We start from the raw sequence: 27,334 nt of genomic DNA on the forward strand, positions 1-27,334 counted from the left end.
TAATATTTAAAATATTTTCTCTTATCTCACCTATTATCTGTATTTTATTTTTAATAATTACTTAAAAATATTCTCTCCCTTTTTACCATCTATTTTATCTGTTGCTTGATCATTTCCTATTTTAATTGTCTTCATTTTCTTTTTTCTAGACCTCAACCCTATCCACCTTATTCTATTCTTTTTACCCTTATTTTGTACTTTCAATCCTGAGCATTTTGGCCTCAATTTCTTTTCTAACGTTGTATTACGATTTCAACCCTTCTGCTTTTTTCTTTTGAAAACCTGCCCGTCCACACTTACCCATACTGTTTACTCCACAGCTCACTCCCAGGGGAGCCTGAGAGGGCTTCTGTCCCCTCCAGATGCCCTTCATACAAAGCTCTCCCATCCCTCTCAGTATCAGTTCTTAACTGAGAGTCAGTTCATCAGGGTACAGGGCTCTTATCCTGGTCCTTACACCCCTGGGAAGTCTACAAATCAACTAACACGGCATGTGAACCTCAGCGGGTCATGTAACATACACCCTTCAAGGCAAAGGCTCAGAACAACTTGAGGCCTCAGAGGCACATCTGATCTAGAAAAGGTGAAGCAACCCCGGCCTGAAGGAATCAGAAAGTCTGGGACCGACACGCACACGAGTGGCTGGGCCTGGAAACAGCGGCAGCGGACGCCCTTCACCTGGTGCCCTGTCAGCCGCCCAGGGCAGTGAAGCTCCTGGGCTGAAGCTGACGGTACCTGGCACAGGGCAGCTCTGCCAGAAACCTCTGCTGAGTGAACCGGTGGAGGGAACAGAGAAGAACACGTCCAGTGTCAGGTGTGCTGAGCGCAGGGGGCGAGAAGGGGTCGGAGGAGGGAGGGGCAGCACCACCGGCTGCCTGCGGGCAGCTCAGCCCGGGGAGGAGACGTGGACAGCACATCTTCCCCGTGGAGCTGGAGGCCCCTGTGTCCTGAGGCAAGGCAGGCGGTGGGCAAGAGGTGCTGAAGGAGAGCTGCGGACACGCGGGGCTCCGGGCACCCGGACACGCCTGCCTGTGACAACAGCGGTGACGAGAACGGCAACGGCAGGCACCGGAGGTACCTGCCGGCACATCGTGAACAGTTTGGCAGGCACCGATCGTCACAGCCCCTGTAACAGCGAGGGAGGCCCAGGAAGGCAACAGACTCCGCAAGGTCATGCTGCTGGGGAGCCCCAGGTTAGGGCTTTGGAGTGTCGCCTGTCAGCCCCCAAGTCCAGTGGCTCCCAGGCTGCAGTGGGCACAGGGCTGGGGCTTCCTCAGAGGACACGGAGGGGGAACTCGTCAGTAAAGCGAGCTCTGACACTGGCCTCTGAAGTCAGACGCTGGGGTGCGCGAGCTGCACACCTGCAGGCAAGTGGTGTAAACTCCTGGGCCTATTTCCTGGCCTCTAAAACGCGTGCACCAGTGGCACCAGACTCATGCTGCCATGACAGGGACAGTGCCCGGCACTGGCTAGGAGCCTGGGACAGGGAAGACACCAGCACTTTCATCTCTACCAGAGGAAGGCCAGGCACACAGGGCTGTTGGTCCCGCCCTGCCCGTGGCCGCGGGGACCGGCTGGCTTCCGCCTGTTCTGTAAATGGGGCCTCCTCGTGAGACGTCACATACCGCAAGCACTGCTTCGCTTGGACAGAAGCAAGCGCAGGCCTAGAGGCCGAGCGCGGGCGCGCCTACCTGTGTCGCTGAAGTCTATGAACTCCTTGGACAGGAGGTTGGTGAGGAGCTCCATGATGAGCAGCAGGTCCTGGTACTGCTCCTCCTCCTCCGCGGGAGCGTCGGCCCGCTGCCGCCCCACGTTGTTCCTGGAGTACACGCGCAGCAGGGTGAGGCACGCCTCGTACAGGTTCATGGCTTTGGACTGGGAAAAAGCAGGCAGAGGTCAGGCTGCTGGGGGCGCCTGGCTGGGGAACATAAACACTACAGAAGTCCAAGATGTAATCCAATAAATTTACTCTGAATCCCAACAGCAGCTCTAACGCTTGTCGTAAACTACATTACAGCACTGACAAAAATGAGAAAGCATAAAGATTACGGTTATATTTAAAACATTAGTTTTCTAACAATAAAATTTGACACTCTTTTTGTGTGCATTAGATTGTGCCTACTAGAAAGACAATACAATTTTGGCAACAGAACCGCTTTACTCCTGCTCTTTAACTTCTTGTACGACGTGGATTACTTTAAGCTGTAGAATGGTTTAAGGTGCAGAAGCACAGAGCACCAAGCATTAGAATAAAGGGCACTGGCCTGAGCTCTGAACAGTGCACCTGTGACGACTTTTGTAACACTGACCAAATGTAACCTCACTTTTAAGCCGGCTCCTCTGATCTACAACAACAACAAACACACAAATCACGAACATCCTTGCTGACTGAATATAAAAGAACTTAGTGTATCTGAACATTCATCTGACTTACAAAACAAAGATGCAAACTGCCACTTAAAATGCTAAGTCCTAGGGTTCTACCACAGAGCAATTTATTAACATTTTCTACCATAATCCATTTGTTTTATCAAATATTCCTCATGTGAATGAGTTTGACAGAGTAACATATTAGCCCAAAGAAATGCCTCATTATTAACATTTTTAGGGCAAGAATTTACATTCATTCAATATGCCTTCCTCTGCACTCTGAGTTCTTTTGAAAAATCTTTTGGAGGTATAGAAATATTATTTCAAATAACGTTCATTTAATCTGAAGCAAAGTATCTATCATTTTGTTATAGCTATCAGGAGTTTTGATCTGGAAGGGATCAAAGTAGACCGTGCTCACCTCTCCAAGATAGCATATCTGCTTATGTGCAACTTCAACAAAAACTTCTATGATGAGATTGACAGTCTCGGGGGTATTTTTGTAAACTTCCATCAATCCAATGCAATTGGTAAGGAAGTCCATTAAAAAGTTGAAAAGGATGGCTACATTGTCAACCTGGGTAGCCTCAGCAATGCCACACAGGGCCTCCAGCGTGGCAGTGATCTCCTGCTTCACCTCCTCCTGCTGGCACATCTGCGGAAAGTTCTCCTGGTTTATCACTCTTAAGAATCGCTGCTGAAGAGGCTGAAGAACCTACAAAAATAAAGCGTGAATTTTTTAAAAGTCTGATTTACATGCTTAGTTTCTTCAACTTGGGTAAATATTTACTTTCCAAAACATTTCTAATTGTTGGAGGCAAAAAAGCACAAAAAACAAAAAAATACCCGAACCACATGTTACAAGCCCCACTTTGAAGGGGATCCTAACTTCTGGCAAACAAATAAATAACACAGCACGTGCAAAGGTGCTCATATCACCAGTCAACAGGAAAACGGAAATGAAAACCACAACGAGATATCACCTCACATCTATCAGAATGGCCATCAAAAAGACAAGAAATAAGAAGTGCTGCCGAGGGTGTGGAGGAAAGTGAACCCTCGTACACTGTTGGTGGGAACTCAAATTGGTACGGCCATTTTGGAAACAGTACGGATGTTCCTCAAAAAATTAAAAATAGAATTACCATAGGATCCAGCAATTTCACCTCGCATATTTATCTGAAAAAGTGAAAACACTAATTCGAAAAGATACACGCACCCCTATGTTCATAGCAGCACTATTTATAATAGCCAGGACACGGAAGCAACCCAAGTGTCCATCGACAGATGAATGGATAAAGGAGACGTGGTACATATATACAATGGAATATTACTCAGCCATAAAAAGCAAGGAAATCGTGCCACTCATGAAAGCATGGATGGATCTTGAGGGCATTATGCTAAGTAAAATAAGTCAGACAGAGAAAGACAAATACTGTATGATCTCACTTATACGTGGAATCGAGGAGGGAGGAAGACAAAGATAAAAACTTTCAGTTACAGGATTAATAAGTCCTGGGGGGCTTCCCTGGTGGTGCAGTGCCTGAGAGTCTGCCTGCCGATGCAGGGGACGCGGGTTTGTGCCCCGGTCCGGGAAGATCCCACATGCCGCGGAGCGGCTGGGCCCGTGAGCCATGGCCGCTGAGCCTGCGCGTCCGGAGCCTGTGCTCCGCAACGGGAGAGGCCACAACAGTGAGAGGCCTGCGTACCGCAAAAAAAAAAAAAAAGAAAGTCCTGGGGATGTAACGTACATCATGATGACTATATGAGATGTAGGAAAGTGAAGAGAGGAGATCAGAGAGTTCTCATCTCAAGGGAAAAAATGCTCCTTAATTATTTTTTTTCCTTTTACTTTTTTTGGTATCTGTGAGATGACAGATGCTGTCCGTGTCACAATATATGTAAGTCAAACCATTATGCTGTACACCTTAAAGTTATACCATGATGTATGTCAATTACATCTCAGTAAAACTGAAAAAAAGAAATTATTACTTATGGAAAAAATATAAGTGCATGCTATCATCATACTTCCTTAGGTAATTTAAGTTCAAAAGAAGAAAAAAAAAGACTTCCTTGACGCCATTCACAGGATTCTGCCACTATCTTCACCTCTTTCCCATTAGCAGAAAAAAAGAGAAGATATTTCATAAAGGGCCATAGGGTAAATCTTTTACACTTTACAGGACTTACTATCTCTGGCCCAACTATTCAATTATGATTTCACTGTAGTGCAGAAGTAGCCATGGAAAAGATGTAATCGGTTAAGCATGACTGTGTTTCAATAAAACTATTTATAGGGACTTCCCTGGTGGTCCAGTGGCTTAAGACTCCACGTTCCCAATGCAGGGGGCCTGGGCTCGATCCCTGGTCAGGAAACTAGATCCCACGTGCCACAACTAGAAGTTTGCATGCTGCAACGAACACCCGTCGCAGCCAAATATATAAATAATTTTTTTTTTTTTTTTGCGGTACGCGGGCCTCTCACTGTTGTGGCCTCTCGCATTGCGGAGCACAGGCTCCGGACGCGCAGGCTCAGCGGCCATGGCTCACGGGCCCAGCCGCTCCGCGGCATGTGGGATCCTCCCGGACCGGGGCACGAACCCGTGTCCCCTGCATCGGCAGGCGGACTCTCAACCACTGCGCCACCAGGGAAGCCCTAAATAAATATTTTTTTTAAACTTTATTTATAAAAACAGCAGGCCAGATTTGGTCTGTGGGCTGCAATGTCCAGCCTCTGTCCTACTGGGTGAAGACCAACACAAAGCTCCAGCCTGTTTTTCCCCTTCCAACTCCCCTGGGTATAAGAGTAAACAGGCACATTCATGAAGAGGATCTCTTAATTCTATTTAAAGCTGCACGTATGAAAATAAATGATTTAAACTGGAAACACATGGTCAGGCTGATTTCCATTCTGGCTCTGAAGTCGCAGACTACTGCCTATTTCTGTTACTGTGCCCTTTCTCAACACTAAGGGCATCCAGTCACAGGGATTACAGGCTGGCAACCTACATGCACTGGTAACTCTTGGTTCCCAATTTAAACCTTATTATATAAGACGACGTGTCCAGGGTGGTGGCTATGGCTTGAATTACATCCCGCCAAAATTCATGTGTTGAAGTCCGAACCCCTGGTACCTCAGAACATGACCTTATTTGGAAATAGGGCTGTTTCAGATGTAATTAGTTATTAAGATGAGGTCCTTTGGGTGGGCCCCTAACCCAGTATGACTGGTGTTCCTATAAGAAGGGGAAATTTGGAACAGACATGGGCACACGGAGATGCAGGGGAATCAGGGTGATGCACCCACAAGCCCAGGAACGCCGCAAACTGCCAGCAAAGCACCAGGAGCTCCGGGAAAGGCCGGGAACCCCAGGCCCTCCGTCACAGCCTCAGAAGGAACCAGCCCTGCCCACACCTTGATCTTGGATTTCTGGCCTCCAGAACCGTGAGACAGTAAATTTCCGTTGTTTAATCCACTAAGTTTGTGGTATTTTGTCAAAGCAGCCCTAGCAAGCCAACGCAGTGGTTAATTTGTATGTCCTTGTCCAAGACAAAGGAACATGTCACGGGTTCTTCATGGAGAAGCAACACACCAGCTCAGGCTGTCATTCGCGTTGGGGAAAAGGTGTCTAAAGTGCCGGGCACTCGACAGCGTTCAACGTCCTCACGCAAGCATGTCAGCGGGTCGGACAAACTCTAAGCGCCAACCCACTCGTTAGGAGGGAAAACACCAGAAAAGCTATGTTTCCACAGACTGTCTGCGGCAACACATAGATGAAACGCTGGCAGGGCGACGTGGAAAAGCCGTCAAAGGCAGGGGAATGGTTACCTCTGTCCAGTACTGCTGCTTGGTCTCTGCGTCCATGTGAGCGAAGCCCCCCAGGACAAGCGCCTTCATCAGCGTCCTCTGCACGGGGCTGGACAAGAAGTTCAGAGGTGGGCTTCGGCTCGCAAACTGCTTGGCTAGGTTCCACCAGCTTTCACACTGGATCACCAGGTTTGCCCTGCAGGGAGAGACAAGACGCATTACTTGCTTACACTGCATGTGCACTAAGTAAACAAAGTGCAGGGCTACGAGCTTCAACTTCTGTTTCAAGTCCAGCACAGACAACTTGGTATAGACTTTGGAGTCTTGTATTCAGACCCAACTAGCCATTTGTCAACGTAAAGTTTATTTAATCTCTCTTAATTATCAGTTTCCTGATCTATAAGATAAAGATAACAACAGTAATAACAGCCCTAAATTTCATGGCTGAGACTGATGAAATGATTAAATCAGATACTTCATATGAAGTGTTTGCAACAGTACCTAATAAATTACAAGAATTCAATAAATAGTAGCCAATGACAGTAATGATAACAATCATTTTCCTATATAGTAAGAAAACTGAAAACATCTCCAGAATTTGTTGTAGAAAGCACTAAAAATTTTACTTTGCAAAATTAAATTATTAATTGTCAAATTATCAGTTTTTCTCATCTTTAAAATGGGATAATACTAATGCGATAGCTGAAAATTCAAATAAGACTATTCTATATTAAAACTGTAAATTACTGAATTAAATATGTTACTCATAAAGATTCTCTGATGACAAATCCTTGAACATCTATGCAATCTTCAGTCGTAACATGGAAAAGCCCTGTTTGCACTTGTAACAAGACTATGATATATTTTTTAAAACACATTGCTCCAAAAACGCTGGGTCTACCTAAACCTTAGGACCGTGTAACCGTTCACCACTTGAAAAGACTCCACTGAAGTCACACATGTCAGCTCACCTCTCCCTTCTCTCCACCAAAGTGACGAGCAGCTGCACTGTGTCATTTGCGAGGTCCTGCTCACTGCTGCACACCGAGAGGTTGCTGAGGACCTTCTGCAAGAGGTAGCCAACAATCCACTGAGAGCCCTCTGTGTCTGCTCCAAATGCTGTACTGAATGGCACGCTTATCTTCAGAGAAAACAAATTTTTTAAGGTCAGAAAGAAAGATCTGCCGGAAAAAGGAAAGAAAACAAAAACAAAAAAACCCGTAGAGAAATCAAACTGAAATTAGCACTAAATCAGAAGTACTGCTTACTTCACACCAATTTTCTAAATGTATTCATTTCCAAAGTCCAAAAAGGAACATCATCAATCCACTGATGTTTCCCAGTGTGGTTTTCCTATTAGCTTTAATTATTCTCATATTACATACACAGTCACACATTCACACCAAATACAAAGAACATAAATTAATCCATTCCCAAACAGTACTCTGAACTTAATATAGGTTAAAATAAGCAGAAATCACATGATATGCTCTAGGAAAAGTTAACAAAACGGCACGCTGTCCACACAGTTTTCTCCAGTGTGGAAGATGCTCAGCTCTTACTCACATTCTGATGAGAAAATCACCAAGAAAAATGTTCTCATTTCTATAATTCCCATGCTCATAAATCCAAACGAAATCAAACGGTTTTACATTCTGACCTGATCGTACAGTTTCTCATCCACCAGGAGATAAGTCTTTGCCCAGCGTTTTAGAAACCAAACAATATCTTTGCCCATCTGAGGGCTTAGCAGGTGCGTGAGATCTGCCCTTATTGCCCGAGACTCAACTTCTGAAACTCTGAGAACAGCAGACAACAGCCTGTAGGTACAAAAAGGAAGTCATTTATTCCTTTATCAGTTTATTGGCTGTCTAACCATATTTTTTTCCTCAAAAGCCCTTTTCTGTTTCTCAACTCTCTGAAGTTTTCTTCAAGAGGGTTGGAGACAGATGCCCCATTTTACTGCTGACCTTTCAGGAAGCAGGAGAAAAGGAAGAGAGTCGTGGCTGGACTAGTCATGGCCTCTGTTGGGCTGTGATTACACGTGCGAGTCTCAGCACTACTGTCTAAAGAGATTTTTCAGGTTCAAAACAGAGAAATGCACACAGTTAAAAGCTACTTAAAACCCATGGACACTGGTCGTTTTATGGTGTGGGGACGGGCCAGCGACTCATCCAGAACGTTCTGAATACTCAGTCTTGTCTCTAAATCTGACAGTCCTATTTATTTCCTAACAAACTTGACTTTTAACGTTATTTTTAAATAAAAATGTTGCTAGAATTACCTACATAAGTGCATGTATTGTCCTTTCTACACTACCGAATTCATACGCTGAGCAGCGTTAACACAGCACGATATGCAGACCAGTAAAAAAAAAAAAAAAAAAAAGGCTTTGTTCTGGGTTTGGAAGGGGGCACAAGGGATCTGTATTTAACCTGACTTTAGCTAAAAGGCAAAGAAGCAAAGGACTTAGGCGAAAGAGCCCATCATGACACCATTCTAGGAATATCAGCGCTAAGGCAGGAACGCTGCTTTCATTGCTGCTCTCAGGGTGAGTGAAGCCATCTCCCTGCTGTGAAACCTCACGGCAGTTTCAGCCCCTGACCCACTGCTACCTCCTTCGCAGCTGGCGACATCCCCCTTCTCTGACCGTCTTCTTTACACAGGTGGGTTTACGGTCTTCTTGTTTCACTACATACACTCGCTATGCCAACAGTGCTCACAGTTTTAAAAATGATTTTAGAGTGTATGTGAGCAAAACTAAGCCAACGATCTCACAATGCATTTTAAGTTGAAGTATCAAATTTTCCCCATAAGAATAAAGAGCTTAAATGATGTAATCTGCAGGCTCTCAGAACGTGCACTAAGCAATCACAGCAACCATGTAAATGTATGCACTGGGATTTAACTACCCTAGAATTCTGATACCCATCACCATCCATGTGAAAGAGAAACAAGTTTTTCTTTCACAGTTGGAAGCTTTACACTTTCTTTTTCGCCTTAAATTTTTATTCCTATTTCATTTCCCCACAGACTATTATCCTAATATAATAAACTTCTTATACTCGCTTTATCGATCACACCATATACTTCTCTGAAACAAGTATGTATAGATATTAAAATATAATTTTTAAAACTTTCCAGTGATAAGACTGTGTTAAAAATGTCTTCTGGATTGAGTTATCGTTACAAAACTTAGTAGTACACAATTGAGCAAAATATCACACAAATTTAAATAAATTATTAAACACATTTATTAAAAATGAAACTTTACGTACAACACAGGGAATACAGCCAATATTTTATACTAACTATAAATGGAGCATAAACTTAAAAAACTGTGAATGACTATATTCTACACCAGTAACTTACACAATATTGTAGGCCAGCTATACTGCAATTTAAAAATATTAAAATAAATAAATAAAACGGATGTATCTTAATAAGATTAATGTGGCAGGGTTTGATTTTTCCAAATTAGTCCATGTGTAATTTGATTCCTGTTTTTCATTTCAATAGATATGAGCACTGAGAAAACGCGTTCACATAAATTAATGGGAGGCGTCTTTAGAACAGTGGGGTCCCTCAAGTACGTGAAGTAATAAAGCTCACGCTGACGGCACCCTGTAACACCGACAGGTCTGTAACACCCTGAGGTCTGCACACCTGGCCCTCGGGCAGCCGGCCTCCTTCCCACGGCACTGACAGTCTGCTAACAACCGCGCCATTCCCTTACTTCTTCCCTCTCCCACACGAGGAGCTTGAAAGGGGGAGCAATCTGTCTGCTCTAGAACAGTGCCTGGTACGGAGTAAGCACTCGATAGTTACTTGTCAAATGATGATTTCTTCAAGAAATGCAAACCACTTTCTTAGTAAACAAGGTCTGTCTCCCTCCTGCCGTTCAATGTCACACTCGCTCTTTGGACTGAAGAACAACGGTGACTCCTGTTGTTCCGGTCCCCACCTCAACCCTTCACAGGCTTTGCTCTCAGACACCAAAATGTTTTGCTCCCTCACTGATACCCAAGACTGGCAAAAATTGAAAAAGCACTGAAAATACAAGGAAAGCATTCCTGAGGGTACTGCCCAGGCAAGAACAGTGACACAGAACACAACAGGACAGCACCCTGAAATGAACTGACTCCGCAGTTAACATTCACCATGAACCAAATCAAAGCAATTACTCCACCTAATGCTGAAAGCAATCCCAAAAGGAAGAAATAAAACTTTTCCAATAGAGCATTGACATTGACATTTTATTTCAAATCAGAGAATGCAACAATAAAGGAAATAAATTCCCAAACATTTCCTTGATATCCACTTAACAGTTTAATTAAAAAAAAAACATATTTTCTATTGCACAGGTTTAAATGGTATCTATGTTATTTTGCATTAAAATAAAAAGAATGAGGGGACAGCACCTTGTTTGAGTTCATGATTTTGCAACAGACAAAAACCAATATTATGTCATTATTCTCTCTGCCTGCAACCTAATTTAAAGTTTAAGATGCTGAAACTTAAATTGCTGTTTTCAAATCCACTTTTAGGAGGATATTTAGTTCACGTTCATCCCTCCTTAACTTCACCATCAAGAATTAATGGAAGTTTTACCACTCCTCTCAGGAAGATCACAGTGAATTCTTTCATCTGAGGCACACTGCCATCTTATAACAGGGCTCTCAAGGTTCACACACACTCAGGACAAATATTTCTACTTTATGAGAGGCCAGGAAAGCCACCGGAAAGTCATTCCAGCTTCCTGAACAATAAATACGTGTTCACGTTCACCTGGTTGCTAAGAATTTCCCACTCTTGGTGCTTTCATTCAGGTGCCTGAACCCGCATTAGCACTGCTTTCTGATGGTCAAGGGCTGTGTCTGCAGGAATTAGACCAAATGTCCCTTCAAGGCCTCATGCATCCAGAATAACCTTACACTTGTCCTCCTCGGTACTGGACACAGCTGCCAATTCCCACCAGAGTGGTACCGCTTAAATGTGCTGAGTACTTGCCATCCTTGTTTGTTTCAAGGCTTCTCCGAGTTTTATCTTCTTTCGTGTGTCAGCTTTACAACCCGCCCGTCCCTCGAGTCATCTACCCGTCAACTCAGAACTTATAAAACAGAATCAATTACAAGAGCACAGCTATAGAGGTCATATTACCTAATCACAGAATCTGTTCTGTTGTACCCTGGGATGGAAGAAGCCTTTTCTCCTGGAGATCCCAAAATTTGAAGTGTTGTATTAATGTCAACTTCAGATGAATGCTTAATGGAATATTCCATTATTTCTGGAGGTATTAGCGGAGTCTCTCCCTGAGTATCATCAGCTAAGAGGTAGCCTTCAGTTTAAAAAAAATTAAAAATGAACACAACAATCTACATTTAACAAATTGTACTATAAATGTTTTCAGTTTTATCTGATTTATATACACCATATAAATTGATGTAAAAGTAAATTATAAATGTTAATATGTTAATTCAAGTTTGATGAGAAACTTTCTGTTTCTAAGATAATTAACCCTCAAACAACACAGGAAAGGACAAAGAACAAAAGTTTTATTCACCAATTTTATAATTCATACTGACATGTAGGCTTTTTATTCTGTAATCTTTTAATAATTTTCAGTACTATATTCTGTAAAGTTAATAGGAATTCTACTATTATCTTTATCAAAAGTCAGTATTTGGGAATGCCTTTCCAAACATTAAAGTTGTGTGTTTTTTCCCCCTGATTATTTAAAATACAGAAACACTGACAACATGGTTACAGAAGAAGACCCTAAAGAAAAGTAAGACTGCTGGGATTTGAACTCTGGCTCCAAACATTAACACCAGTGTGACCAGGGCTGGTCTCCAAGTCTCAGATTCTTTGCGTATAAGACGGGGTGATAATTAACAATGATAGTAATAATAACAGCAACAAGGACAACCATAATACCTAATAATAGTACTAATGCAGGGGCTACAATGAATTCCACATAAAACATGTGGTACAGAACAGGCACTGAACACGTGCCAGCCAGTACTGTAGAGAGAAGCAGCCGTAGCTCTGTGACATACCACAGCTGTATCCAGATCTCAAGCCAACCCTACGTATGAACTACCATTATTAACTCAGGAAGCTTCTCTTGGGGCTGAGACTACTCTGCTGGCAATGACATTTTACAAAGAAACAACCAACCGACCTGTAACTAAAATAAGCCAGTGGATATCTTCGTACAGATCATCCAGCACCTTGCTGTCGGCAGAGCCTGAAGCAGGTGAAGCGAGGAGCTGCTGTTGCCGCCGCTGCAACTGCCCGTGGAGCCGCGTTACTCTTTCCTCTAATAAACTACAAGAAGGAAAATATCAACGGCTTCGTGAAGCTCAGTAGGCACAGACCCAGAACGACTTATTGCCACTTATTAGACAGCAGAAATTAAGATGTTAGCACAAAACACATATACAAAAATGTTTATTATGTACACAATGTTCTCATGGCGCTATAAGAATTGTGATTTATTGTTTATGACATAGAATTAAAACATCGCTTTACAAACAATCAAGGTTTATTACAACAGGCATTTGAAAACCGGTTATTCCAAGATGTTACTGATACGGGTCCCATCACTTCTCATACCATGTTTTCCATAATCTCTCTGCCATCTATGCTGTGGTGCCTGGGCTCCAAATGTACAAGCCAAGGAACGCAATCGTGAGTGTGTTTCTGTCCATTTGTTCCGTGTGCTGGGGTACGGGGAGGGGGTGTTTAAAGTCTTTAAACACTTTAAGTGCTCGCCGGGGGATTGTGAATAGACAGTATTTGTCCATGGGGTGTCTTTGGACTGTGTGTACCTTGTCAGGAGAGGTATACAGTGCTCTGCAGCAATGCGTCCTAGCATTCCTACACTGGCTAGTTGGTCTGAAAACTGGTCTCGATCATCCTCCTGCAGTTCACTTATCTCTTCTTCCTCACGAGAGGCCACTCCGTTGGCAGTCTGTTATCGATGAAAGAAATAAAGACGGAGCTGTCACGTAACCGCAACACCACACGCGAAGAGGAAGGCCGAGCAGAGCCATGCCGGCTGCCCAGGCAGGTACCAACAAGGGGGAAACTCGAAGAGCAAGAGTGGGGGTATGGCCCCCCCCACTGTCGCACGTAAACACAGCCAGTGCACACCTCCCACCCACCTCCCACACCAGAGACTTCAACTTCTGTCACTGAAAAGATCTGACACCTTTAAGATCCACAGTCCTTTGGATATCACCTGACAACTAACAGGGCACAGGTGGGTTACTGAAAACTAAGGAGATGAAGGTAACTACAAGCCACATCCCACAAAACACGAACCTGTTTAGACTTTTGCTCTCCATCTGATGCTCTCAGCAAGTCCTCTGAAGGAGCTCACCTATGTTTCTAGTATTTATTATACGATGAAATAGATTTTTAATTACAATCTGGCTTAAAACTTACCAAATTCCTTGTGCCATCGGGAGCTGCTAGGTGGCACTGAATATAGGAATTGAACACTTGAACTGCGTGTTGGGTGAAAAAGCCTTTGTGGAAATGCTTGTCGTCTTGGACCAGCGTCAGCCAGGACTCCAGCAGCCTGTCGTATGCTTCCATGTACACCATGTCGTCTTTATCCAGCTGAGAGCAAAGGACATTCACAAGACAGATGGCCAGAGAGTAAGACGGACATCACAGCAAGCATCCCACAGCCAGACAGACAGGGTTACAGGTTTTCCTTTAACAAAGGTTCCCAATTATTAATCAATGATCAAGCTAACTGAGCTCGTCTTAAAATTAATTGATCAATTCAAACATTGCAGTAAATATGTGTAGGCTTTTTATTAAACTTTCTAAAATCTTTCTAACAATCTAAATTCTTAGGCAAATAGGAATTAATGTTTATTTCTGTAAAAGACTAGCCATTCAGCGCTTCGCAGATGTGTTTTTCAAACAAAAATAATGTTAATGTTTTTCTGTAGTCAAGATGAGAACTGTTAGATTAAAGTAAGATTAAATGATTTTAGAAAAACTGAAGAATGATGAGAACAGACTGGCCTAATTAGCATATTTAAGAACACATGGGGAGAGCTTCACAGATGCTCCTTGACATTTTATTAGAAACCAGGAAGGCAAGGATGGGCCTCAAAGAAGCCGGAGGAGGGCGCAGAGGCAGGAGGGCCCTCGGGAACAGCGCAGCACGTGTGAGGACCCACGGGGAAGCCCCATGGACGGTGAGCAGACGGACTGGAAGGAGCCAGGCCTGGATGCGACCACCATGTACAGGCTGGGTCCTAACACAGCTTCAGAGTAAAGGATTCTGCCACTTGAGGAGGAAGAGCTCACACGGAGGACGCCAGACAGCTCTGCTCATCTTCTCACATGCCGGCAAGAATCCACGTCCGAATTCTGCCATTAGTTAGTAATGTGGTACATAATTCAATCTTTGCATCGATGTCTTCATCCACAAATTCACTAGATCACTATTCAGTGAAACTCGGAACACTTAGGTGTCAAGCACTATGTTTGGTGCAAAAACATAAATAACATACCATTCATTGACTTTCAAGCTCAACCCAATGGAAAAAAGTGAGAAGCAAGCAAAGCACTTGCAGAAAATACACTACAGGCCACAAGAGATAAGCATACACTCCGGGGTCAGTTTTTAATAACGGCATCTCTCGTAAGTAATTTGTTAAAAATAAAGGAGCAGAGCCTTCGAGCTATGTATTCGACCTTAAAAGGTTTTGTTTGGCACAGTTTCAGATGTTCTGTTAATATGTAGCGAACCAGGAACCAGGAACACGAAACGTCTACAGGTCTGGTCTACAACTTGCTCTCCTGGTTTCCAAAACAGGCCTCAACCTACAAATACACCAACTCTAGAACCTCCATCAGAGAACGCCACCCCAAACTGTTATTTCAGCAATTTGTCAATGACTCAAAAAAGAAAGTAATGGGAGATCTATTTCTAGTATTCCAGCGTAAGCTGGACCATCAGGATACCACCTCCAGATTAGAATACACAAGCACCTAAGGAACTGCTTCCAGTGAATGGTGTTTTATGTCTTTCGCTTTTATTAACCCACGGAATACAAAGAAAAATTGTCATATTCTGGATCAAATGAACCTTTAAATTTTTAAAAAATATTTAAAAGTAATTTTGTGGGGACTTCCCTGGTGGCACAGTGGTTGAGAATCCGCCTGCCAATGCAGGGGACACAGGTTCGATCCCTGGTCTGGGAAGATCCCACATGCTGCAGAGCAGCTAAGCCCGTGCACCACAACTACTGAGCCTACGCACCACAACTACTGAGCCTGCATGCTGCAACTACTGAGGCCCGTGCGCCTAGAGCCGTGCTCCGCAACAAGAGAAGCCATCACAATGAGAAGCCCGCGCACTGCAACGAAGACCGAACACAGCCAAACATAAATAAATAAATAAATTTATTTTTTTAAAGTAATTTTGTGAAAACTTTACATAAGACTAAAGGGAAAGTGAAAAAAACTTCACTAGATAATTTTATTAAGAATTTTAAAATAGCAAACCCAAATTTTATTCCTATTTTTCTGGCCTTGAAAGTGTTTATACTGAAAACAGGTAACATTCTTTGAATGTAACTAACTAGGACATGTTCACGTTGTGAATACTGGACTCCTACTATTACCTGTGGTGTTTGTGTCCTACAAAGTCCCCGCAAACACTGAATTAGCTAATACTCTGGTCACTGCAGCTTTCACCATGCGCAGGTGGAGAGGTCAGTGACCACCTTGTTTATGTGTGCTTCTGTGTACAGACACCTTATTTCACATGCACTGCTGATTCATGGCCAGCAGCCTGTCCAGCAAAGCTCATCTAACACCCACATTTTCTCCCTAAGGCTCACCCCACCCTCCCTGCACTTGGGCACAGCACCCGGAGGCCGTCGGAAACAGCAAAATCATCCTATCAGTCATTGCACTGCAAGAACTTCAATATTTTGTGACAGAATTTTGGAAAATGCCGTTTCACACAAAAATGCGAAAAATGAAGCACTGGAGACGGTGAGAAGGACACCTGTTTATGGTGTGAGGGTGAAAACAACAAGGCAGAGCGCGACCGCCCGGCTTGACCCCTGCTGGGAACAAGCAAGCCGGCGGATCATACGTTTTGTCACTCTTTGCACACACATGTCCATGAACAATCATGAAAAGTTCCACAAGTGCTGATTTTGGGGTTGCAAAGGATTTTTAGCAAGGAAGTGAATTTGTAAATATGGAATCCACAAATGATGAGGACCAACTGTACTTGCAAAATCTAACTCTAGGAGGTTCTAACTTACTACTAATGCTGGCTCTGCTCGCTCATGTACCATCAAAATGCTTTACACTTTTTAAAACCTTGACAGCTCATAATTTTGTTGAAGGACAGCCATATTCCTGGTTCCATAAATGCAGTATAACATATTCATTTAGGTTTATAAATACCAATAAAAATGATCAATTCAACCAATATTTTTCATTACATCATTTATTTCCTTCCAACCCCTTTTGTAAATACTGCTTTCACCATCAATACAATTACAAACCATATTAAGTAAATGCTGTTGCACGAACATCAAAAAAGATACAGAAATACTGTCAGTATCCTTTAGTAAACTCTAAACTCACAGAATATTGGGTGAAGGTTTTCCATGGAATAACTGACTGGATGGGAATGCCATATTTTCGTTTTGTCCTTGGAAATATACTGTTTGCTCATAAATTATTGAGCTTGAGAAAACTGATCACCTAAAACTCAGTCCCAGATTTCACTTATACTATCAATTTTACCAACGTTATTACGGCTCAGAGTGCAACTGTCTCTTTACATTCACCTTCTGATTTGTTTTATCACTGAAACATCTTATTCTGACAATTTCCTTTTCTTTGTTACTATGGGCAGAAAAATGAAAAATTCTGAATTTCAAACAGCATCCAATGAAATGTTAAAAACAACAATTAACAACAAAACGTAAAAGATGGTTATTTCAAGACTTCTTGAAAGACTGTGCTATATTTTGGAAAATGCAATTAGAAAACTGAAAAATAATGAAGAGTAGCCATTTATTCTATTTGTGGTGATTCATTTCACTACTATACCATCCTTGTAGGTGACTCTATCATTCTTCCATTTTCTTATTCTTTTAGTCTCTTTTTTATTATGGATGGGAGTTGATGAGTAATGGTGAAATACTTCCCAAGATCATGAAATAGCAAAATGCTTCAAGATATGGGAGAAATCAGATCACTAAAAATCCATAATGTGTTTTAGATTTATACTAAGATAATTACATGGTAATAAATGTTCTTTTTGTTCTAAAGTCTCTAAGAAAGAATAAAAGTTATGAAAAACTGACATTTAAAATAGTTAGAACTGTTCAAAAACGAAACTCAAAAACTAGACCCTGGTGGTATACTGAGGGTTAAACAATGTTGTAAGAAAGAGCCGAATAAAACCTGTTCCAGCATCATCTGTTGTCGTGGGATTGAGGATTCCGTATCGTTCACTATATGAAGCTTTGCAAGAGATTTTTTCTTTTTCTTTTTACTTATTATTAGGAAACATTCCTCTGAGAAGCAGGTGTGCTTCCTCTTTTTGCATGATATCCTCCTAAGGAACTGTATCTTCAGCCCCTTCTAAAAAGTCAAACTTGTATATACAGATATTACAGCCTGAATATCAAGACTGTACATCCGCCTGCCAATGCAGGGGACACAGGTTAGAGCCCTGGTCCAGGAAGATCCCACATGCCATGGAGCAACTAACCCTGTGTGCCACAACTACTGAGCCTGCGTTTTAAAGCCCGCGAGCCACAACTACTGAGCATGTGTGCCACAACTACTGAAGCCCATGCACCTAGAACCCGTGCTCCACAAGAGAAGTCACCGCAATGAGAAGCCTGTGCACCGCAACACAGAGTAGCCCCCGCTTGCCACAACTAGAGAAAGCCCACACACAGCAATGAAGACCCAACCCAGCCAAAAATAAACAGATAAATAAATTTTTTTTAAATAAAAATTTTTAAATTTTTTTAAAAATGCACCAATGTTAATCTCTTAGTTTTAATAAATGTACCATGGCTATACAAGATGGTAATATTAGGGGAAACTAGGTATATGGGAATACCGTACTAGCTTTGCAACTTTTCTGTAAATCTAAAAGTATTCCAAATTAAAAAAAAAAAAAAGATACCATAAAGTGAAAAGAGGAGCCACAAAACTAGGAGATCTGCAATACAAATAAACCAATAAGAAATGAGTGTGCAGACTATATAAAGAATTTCTTTAAATCAGTAAGGAAAAGACAATCTGATAGGAAAACAAGCAACAGAGTAAACAAGCATTTCATAATAATAATCATGGGAATTATGTATTGATATGTATGAAAAGATGCTCAATGTTATTAGTACCTGGGAAAGCAAATTAAGATCATATTTCATACTGTGAGTCTGGCAGAAGCTGTGCTGGTGAAGATGTGGGTCAACGGGAATGCAGACACCACCGTGAGCATGGAGTCCAGTCACTTGAGCAAACGATGGGAAACTATCTTTTTATTATTATTATTATTCATTTATTTTATTTATTTGACTGCACCTGATCTTAGTTGCAGCACGTGGGACCTTTAGTTGTGGCATGCGGACTCTTAGTTGCAGCATGCGGGATCTAGTTCCCTGACCAGGGATCGAACCCGGGCCCCCTGCACTGGGAGCACAGGGTCTTATCACTGGACCACCAGGGAAGTTCCGGGAAACTATCTTTGAAAACTGAACGTTACATAGCCTATGATCCAAAACTTCCATTCTGAGGTTTAGACCTTAGGAAAGTCTCACGAAAGTTGCTAGGAAACACGTGGAAGAACGTTTACTTTAACACCGTAACGGCAGAAAAGGGAAACCCAAAATTTCCTTTACGGCAGAATGGGAAAACAAGGTGTGGTATAATATTCACACAACGACACAGCTTACCATATAAATGATCAGAGAAGTTAAGACAAGGGAATGTTAAAATTTAGAACAGCGGCCACCTCTCCTGCAGGGGGGGCGGGCAGCTAGCAACAGGAGTGGATGAGCACTCCAGTTACAGCAACCTCAGGACCAGGAAAGTTCTCGAGTTGGGCTGTGGGCTCTCCCACTGTCACTTGATTATCTGTTTTATTTTTTCTCTTCATCATATATGATATAATAAAGTCACTGATGCTGGTTCTGAGGACAGAAGAAAAGGCATATAAAATGGCCAGGTAGCCTTTCTGAAGAGCCGACCAGATGGCGGAAGTGGAGCAGAAGAAGAAGCGGACCTTCCGCAAGTTCACCTGCCGCGGCGTGGACCTCGACCAGCTGCTGGACATGTCCTATGAGCAGCTGATGCAGCTGTACAGCTCGCGGCAGCGGCAGCAGCTGAACCGCGGCCTCCGGAGGAAGCAGCACTCGCTGCTGAAGCGGCTGCGCAAGGCCAAGAAGGAGGCGCCGCCCATGGAGAAGCCCAAGGTGGTGAAGACGCACCTGCGCGACATGATCATCCTGCCCGAGCTGGTGGGCAGCGTGGTGGGCGTCTACGATGGCAAGACTTTCAACCAGGTGGAAATCAAGCCTGAGATGATCGGCCACTACCTAGGCAAGTTCTCCATCACCTACAAGCCTGTGAAGCACGGCCGGCCCGGCACTGGGGCCACCCACTCCTCCCGCTTCATCCCCCTTAAGTAGCCTGCTGGCCAATAAAGGTAGAGACTTGTCTAAATTAATTAATTAATTAATTAATTTTTAAAAAGGCCAGGTAGAGGCGTCGGACAGTAGAGTGTGGGAACAGTGGGCATGACGGGGGATGGGGGAGGCACTCGCCTCTCCCGCTCTGCTGGTGAGGGCGGTTCGGCGTTCCTTCCTTCCTCACAGTGTCAGTTGGAACCAGGTTGGCAATACGACATCTGCACGGGTTGCTGTGTGGCTGACAGGGTCTTGGTGCTCCGGCCTGATGTCAGGCCTGAGCGTCTGAGGTGGGAGAGCTGAGTTCAGGACATTGGTCCACCAGGGACCTCGCGGTCCCACATAATATCAATCGGCAAGAGCTCTCCCAGAGATCTCTGTCTCAACGCTAAGACCCAGCTCCACCCAACGGCCAGCAAGCTCCAGTGCTGGGCACCCCATGCCAATCAACTAGCAAGACAGGAACGCAACCCCACCCATTAAGAGAGAGGCTGCCTAAAATCATAATAAGTTCACAGACACCCCAAAACACACCACTGGACGCAGCCCTGCCCACCAGAAAGACAAGATGCAGCCACACCCACCAGAACACAGGCACCAGTCCCCTCCCCCAGGAAGCCTACACAACCCACTGAACCAACCTCATCCACTGGGGGCAGACACCAAAAACAACGGGAACTACGAACCTGCAGCCTGTGAAAAGGAGACCCCAAACACAGTTAGTTAAGCAAAATGAGAAGACAGAGAAATATGCAGCAGATAAAGGAGAAAGGTAAAACCCACCAGACCAAACAAATGAAGAGGAAATAGGCAGTCTACCTGAAAAAGAATTCAGAGTAATGACAGCAAAGATGATCCAAAATCTTGGAAGTGGAACGGAGAAAATACAAGAAAGGTTTAACAAGGACCTAGAAGAACTAAAGAGCAAATAAACAATGATGAACAACACAATAAATTAATTAAAAATTCTCTAAAAGAAATGAATAGCAGAATAACTGAGGCAGAAGACCGGATAAGTGACCTGGAAGATAAAATAGTGGAAACAACTACTGCAGAGTAGAATAAAGAAAAAAGAATGAAAAGAATTGAGGGCAGTCTCAGAGACCTCTGGGACAACATTAAACGTACCAACAGTCTAATTACAGGGGTCCCAGAAGAAGAAGAGAAAGAGAAAGGGTCTGAGAAAATTTCTGAAGAGATTATAGTTGAAAACTTCCCTAACATGAGAAAGGAAACAGTCAATCAAGTCCAGGAAGCACAGAGAGTCTCATACAGGATAAATCCAAGGAGAAACACACCAAGACACAAACTAATCCAAGTATCAAAAATTAAATACAAAGAAAACATATTCAAAGCAGCAAGGGAAAAGTAACAAATAACATACAAGGGAATCCCCAGAAGGTTAACAGTTGATATTTCAGCAGAAACTCTGCAAGCCAGAAGGGAGTGGCAGGACATATTTAAAGTGATGAAAGGGAAAAACCTACAACCAAGATTACTCTACCCAGCAAGGATCTCATTCAGATTCGACAGAGAAATTGAAACCTTTACAGACAAGCAAAAGTTACGAGAATTCAGTACCACCAAACCAGCTTTACAACAAATAAAGGAACTTCTCTAGACAGGAAACACAGGAGAAGGAAAAGACCTACAAAAACAAACCCAAAACAATTAAGAAAATGGTAATAGGCACATACATATTGATAATTACCTTAAATGTAAATGGATTAAATGCTCCAACCAAAAGACACAGACTGGCTGAATGGACACAAAAACAAGACCCGTATATATGCTGTCTACAAGACACCCACTTCAGACCTAGGGACACATACAGACTGAAAGTGAGGGGATGGAAAAAGATATTCCATGCAAATGGAAATCAAAAGAAAGCTCGAGTAGCAATTCTCATATCGGACAAAACAGACTTTAAAATAAAGACTAATACAAGAGACAAAGAAGGACACTACATAATGATCAAGGGATCAATCCAGGAAGAAGATATAATAATTGTAAATATTTCAGCATCCAACACAGGAGCACCTCAATACATAAGGCAAATGCTAACAGCCATAAAAAGGGAAATCGACAGTAACACAATAATAGTAGGGGGCTTTAACACGCCACTTTCACCAATGGACAGATCATCCAAAATGAAAATAAATAAGGAAACACAAGCTTTAAATGACACATTAAGCAAGATGGACTTAACTGATATTTCTAGGACATTCCATCCAAAAACAACAGAATACACTTTCTTCTCAAGTGTTCATGGAACATTCTCTAGGATAGGTCATATCTTGGGTCACAAATCAAGCCTTGGTAAATTTAAGAAAGTTGAAAGCATATCAAGTATCTTTTCCGACCACAACACTATGAGACTAGATATTGATTACAGAAAAAAAAACTGTAAAAAATACAAACGTGGAAGCTAAACAGTACGCTACTAAATAACCAAGAGATTACTGAAAAAAATCAAAGAGGAAATCAAAAAATACCAAGAAAAAAATGACAATGAAAACACGACGACCCAAAACCTATGGGATGAAGTAAAAGCAGTTCTAAGAGGGAAGTTTATAGCAACACAATCCTACCTCAAGAAACAAGAATACAGAAAGAAGAACAAAAAACCCCCAAAGTTAGCAGAAGGAAAGAAATCATAATGATCAGATCAGAAATAAATGAAAAAGAAATGAAGGAAACAACAGCAAAGATCAATAAAACTAAAAGCTGGTTCTTTGAGAAGATAAACAAAATTGATAAACCATTAGCCAGACTCATCAAGGAAAAAAGGGAGAAGCCTCAAATCAACAGAATTAGAAATGAAAAAGGTGAAGTAACAACTGACACTGAAGAAATACAAAGGATCATGAGAGATTACTACAGGCAACTCTATGCCAATAAAATGGACAACCTGGAAGAAATGGACAAATTCTTAGGAAAGCACAACCTTCTGAGACTGAACCAGGAAGAAATAGAAAATATAAACAGAACAATCACAAGCACTGAAATTCAAACAAAAGCCCAGGACCAGATGGCTTCACAAGCAAATTCTATTAACACCTATCCTTCTCAAGCTCTTCCAAAATATAGCAGAGGGAAGAACACTCCCGAACTCATTCTACGAGTCCACCATCACCCTGATACCAAAACCAGACAAAGACGTCACAAAGAAAGAAAACTACAGGCCAATATCACTGATGAACACAGATGCATAAATCCTCAACAAAATACCAGCAAACAGAATCTAACAGCACATTAAAAGGATCATACACCATGATCAAGTGGGGTTTATCTCAGGAATGCAAGGATTCTTCAGTATACACAAATCAATCAATGTGATACAACACATTAACAAATTGAAGAATAAAAACAATATGATAATCTCAACAGATGCAGAAAAAGCTTTCGACAAAACTCAACACCCATTTTTGATAAAAACTCTCCAGAAAGAAGGCACAGAGGTAACCTACCTCAACATAATAAAGGCCATATATGACAAACCCACAGCCAACATCAGTCTCAATGGTAAAAAACTAAAACCACTTCCTCTAAGATCAGGAACAAGACAAGGTTGCCCACTCTCACCACTATTATTCAACATAGTTTTGGAAGCTTTAGCCACAGCATTCAGAGAAGAAAAAGAAATAAAAGGACCCCAAATCGTAAAAGAAGAAGTAAAACTGTCACTGTTTGCAGATGACATAATACTATACACAGAGAATCCTAAAGAAGCTACCAGAAAACTACTAGAGCTACTCAATGAATTTGGTAAAGTAGCAGGATACAAAATTAATGCACAAAAATCTCTTGTATTCCTATACACTGATGATGAAAAATCTGAAAGAGAAATTAAGGAAACACTCCCATTTACCACTGCAACAAAAAGAGTAAAATACTTAGGAATAAACCTACCTAAGGAGACAAAAGACCTGTATGCAGAAAAATATAAGACACTGATGAAAGAAATTAAAGACGATACAAGGAGATGGAGAGATTATACCATGTTCTTGGATTGGAAGAATCAACATTGTGAAAATGACTCTACTACCCAAAGCAATCTACAGATTCAATGCAATCCCTATCAAACTACCAATGGCATTTTTCACAGAACTAGAACAAAAAACTTCACAATTTGCATGGAAACACAAAAGACCCCAAACAGCCAAAGCAATCTTGAGAAAGAAAAACGGAGCTGGACAAATCAGGCTCCTAGACTTCAGACTACACTACAAAGCTACAGTAATCAAGATGGTATGGTACTGGCACAAAAACAGAAATATAGATCAATGGAACAGGATAGAAAGCCCAGAGATAAACCCACGCACATATGGTCACCTTATCTTTGATAAAGGAGGCAAGGATATGCAATGGAGAAAAGACAGCCTCTTCAATAAGTGGTGCTGGGAAAACTGGACAGCTACATGTACAAGAATGAAATTAGAACACTCCCTAACACTGTACACAAAAATAAACTCAAAATGGATTGAAGACCTAAATGTAAGGCCAGGGCTTTCCTGGTGGTGCAGTGGTTAAGAATCCGCCTGCCAATGCTGGGGACACGGGTTCGAGCCCTGGTCTGGGAAGATCCCACAGGGAACGAAGCAACTAAGCCCGTGCACCACAACTACTGAGCCTGCGCTCTAGAGCCCGTATGGCACAACTACTGAAGCCTGCGTGCCACGACAACTGAAGCCCGCGCGCCTAGAGCCTCTGCTCCGCAACAAGAGAAGCCACCACAACGAGAAGCCCATGCACCGCAACGAAGAGCAGCCCCTGCTCACCGCAACTAGAGAAAGCCCGCACACAGCAACAAAGACCCAACTCAGACAATAAATAAATATATATATAAATAAATACATACATAAATACATAAGTAAATTTACTTTAAAAAAATAAATGTAAGGCCAGAAACTATAAAACTCTTAGAGGAAAACATAGGCAGAACGCTCTATGACATAAATCACAGCAAGATCATTTTTGACCCACCTCCTAGAGAAACGGAAATAAAAACAAAAATAAACAAATGGGACCTAATGAAACTTAAAAGCTTTTGCACAGCAAAGGAAACCATAAACAAGATGAAGGGATAAAATATTCGTAAATGAAGCAACTGACAAAGGATTAATCTCCAAAACATACAAGCAGCTCATGCAAGCTCAATATCAAAAAAACAAACAACCCAATCCAAAACTTAGCAGAAGACCTCGTTTCTCCAAAGAAGATATACATATTCCCAGCAAACACATGAAAGGATGCTCAACATCACTAATCATTAGAGAAATGCAAATCAAAACTACAATGAGGTATCACCTCACACCAGTCAGAATGGCCACCATCAAAAAATCTACAAACAATAAATGCTGGAGAGGGTGTGGAGAAAGGGAACCCTCTTGCACTGTTGGTGGGAATGTAAATTGATATAGCCACTATGGAGAACAGTATGGAGGTTCCGTAAAAAACTAAAAATAGAACTACCATACGACCCAGCAATCCCACTACTGGGCATATACCCTGAGAAAAGCACAATTCAAAAAGAGACATGTATCACAATATTCACTGCAGCAGTACTTACAACAGACACGATATGGAAGCAACCTAAGTGGCCGTCGACAGATGAATGGATAAAGAAGATGTGGCACATATATACAATGGAATATTACTCAGTCATAAAAAGAAACGAAATTGAGTTATTTGTAGTGAGGTGGATGGACCCAGAGTCTGTCATACAGAGTGAGGTAAGTCAGAAAGAGAAAAACAAATACCGTATGTTAACACATATATATGGAATCCTAAAAAAAAACGGTTCTGAAGAACCTAGGGGCAGGAGAGGAATAAAGACACAGACACAGAGGTTGGACTTGAGAACACAGGGAGAGGGAAGGGTAAGCTGGGACGAAGTGAGAGAGAGGCATGGACATATATACACTACCAAATGTAAAATAGATAGCTAGTGGGAAGCATCCACATAGCACAGGGAGATCAGCTTGGTGCTCTGCGACCACCTAGAGGGGTGGGATAGGGAGGGTGGGAGGGAGACGCAAGAGGGAGGAGATATGGGGATGTATGTATATGTATAGTTGATTCACTTTGTTATAAAGCAGAAGTTAACACACCACTGTAAAGCAATTATACTCCAATAAAGATGTTAAAAAAAATTTAAACAAAAGGCCAGGTAAGTGCCCATCTGGTCGCTGCAGCAGCTGGTGTGTGCCTGCAGCAGAAATCACTAATGCCAGCTAAGTACCGGAGCAGGAGATGAGTAAGACCGTTTCTGCATACTTAAAGCATGTGCTTTGCAGAAATCATTTGTTAAGTCTTAACAGTTTATGTTGCCAAAATAAACAGACTGGGAACATATCTTAAGAGGAACAGCATCCTCTGACCCCACCGCTCAGAAGGAAGCAGTAGGCAATTCTAAGAACTCTCTCTGTTGTTCCCTAGCACATATACAATGCATGCTTATCATGGTGTAATCATTCAGATACAGAAAAGTACAAATAAAATGGGAAAGCCTTATAAGCCTTTTACTATTGGAAGAGCATTCCATAATTCCTCCCATAGAGCCCTGATATTAGACAAAACAGAAGATCACAGCGGACCATCAGAGCCCCTATCACTGGATGGTGATTTAAAATAAGAACTGCAAACTTGTACAGGGCCTCTGTTCCACTTGGAAACCAATACAAGTAACTCATCAGGCAAAGTGTGAGCAATTTGGCTGATGACCAATTGGCAGCTAAATCTTTCAGGCTAATCACAGAGAACTGAAACCCAGCCGAGTGGTTTTTCCTAATACCTTGGCCCTGCTCCATAGCCCCTCTGGCCAAGACCCAGCCGCCAAGCCGGAGCACGTGCCCCAAGATGACGAGGGCCCAAGCCAGACACTCTGCTCGTGCCTGGGGTGTCTCGGGCCTGCTGCCAGGAGGGCTTTGGAGAGGGGCGCAGAGCTTAGGAGGCGACCTGACTCCACTTTCCCCCATTTGGGAACGGAGGGTGGAGAAGGTAATCAAAACATGCTATCAGCACTGACATGTCAACGTCCATAATTAACCTGCAAGTGTACTGGAGGTGAACCTGCAGCTCTTCAGCCGCAGAAAGAAATCTGCTTTTGCGTCTGGTGAGTATTTGGACATATAGAAGCAGCAGTTCATTTTGTCTCTGGACATGCTGGCAAATGAAGCTTGGGAAAGACAACTTTCAGTATGTGGAACTGCTCCGCCTTTTAACAATGTTGTGAACTTCAGATTAAAATCTAACATTACTGTACGATTCCAACTATACAACATTTTGGAAAAGGCCAAACTATGGAGACAATAAAAGGATCCGTGGTTGCCAGGGGCTGGGTGGGGGTGTGAAGAGCAGAGCTCAGGGGATTTTCAGGGCAGTGACACTAGCCTGCATGAGACTGTAACGGTGGCTACACATCCCTGCACATTTGTCCAAACCCACA

At 42.5% G+C, this 27,334-nt stretch overlaps 1 protein-coding gene and 1 pseudogene across 3 annotated transcripts in view; one reads left to right on the plus strand and one right to left on the minus strand.

The window, feature by feature from the left end:
- XPO4 (exportin 4) overlaps window positions 1–27,334 on the minus strand; it is a 105,569-nt gene that overhangs the window by 13,640 nt on the left and 64,595 nt on the right. For all 3 annotated transcript variants that reach the window (XM_060287794.2, XM_060287795.2, XM_070044065.1), the window contains 9 exons: window positions 13,631–13,807; window positions 13,012–13,154; window positions 12,363–12,508; window positions 11,339–11,516; window positions 7,839–7,998; window positions 7,150–7,319; window positions 6,200–6,374; window positions 2,792–3,085; window positions 1,692–1,875 (listed from right to left, as the gene is read on the minus strand). In XM_060287794.2, the coding sequence (XP_060143777.1) occupies window positions 1,692–1,875; window positions 2,792–3,085; window positions 6,200–6,374; window positions 7,150–7,319; window positions 7,839–7,998; window positions 11,339–11,516; window positions 12,363–12,508; window positions 13,012–13,154; window positions 13,631–13,807 (1,627 nt within the window). The remainder of the gene's footprint in view (window positions 1–1,691; window positions 1,876–2,791; window positions 3,086–6,199; window positions 6,375–7,149; window positions 7,320–7,838; window positions 7,999–11,338; window positions 11,517–12,362; window positions 12,509–13,011; window positions 13,155–13,630; window positions 13,808–27,334) is intronic.
- LOC115866818 (small ribosomal subunit protein uS19 pseudogene) lies at window positions 19,435–19,921 on the plus strand (annotated as a pseudogene).

Source organism: Globicephala melas, chromosome 18 (assembly GCF_963455315.2).
Source record: "Globicephala melas chromosome 18, mGloMel1.2, whole genome shotgun sequence".
Taxonomy (NCBI): domain Eukaryota; kingdom Metazoa; phylum Chordata; class Mammalia; order Artiodactyla; family Delphinidae; genus Globicephala; species Globicephala melas.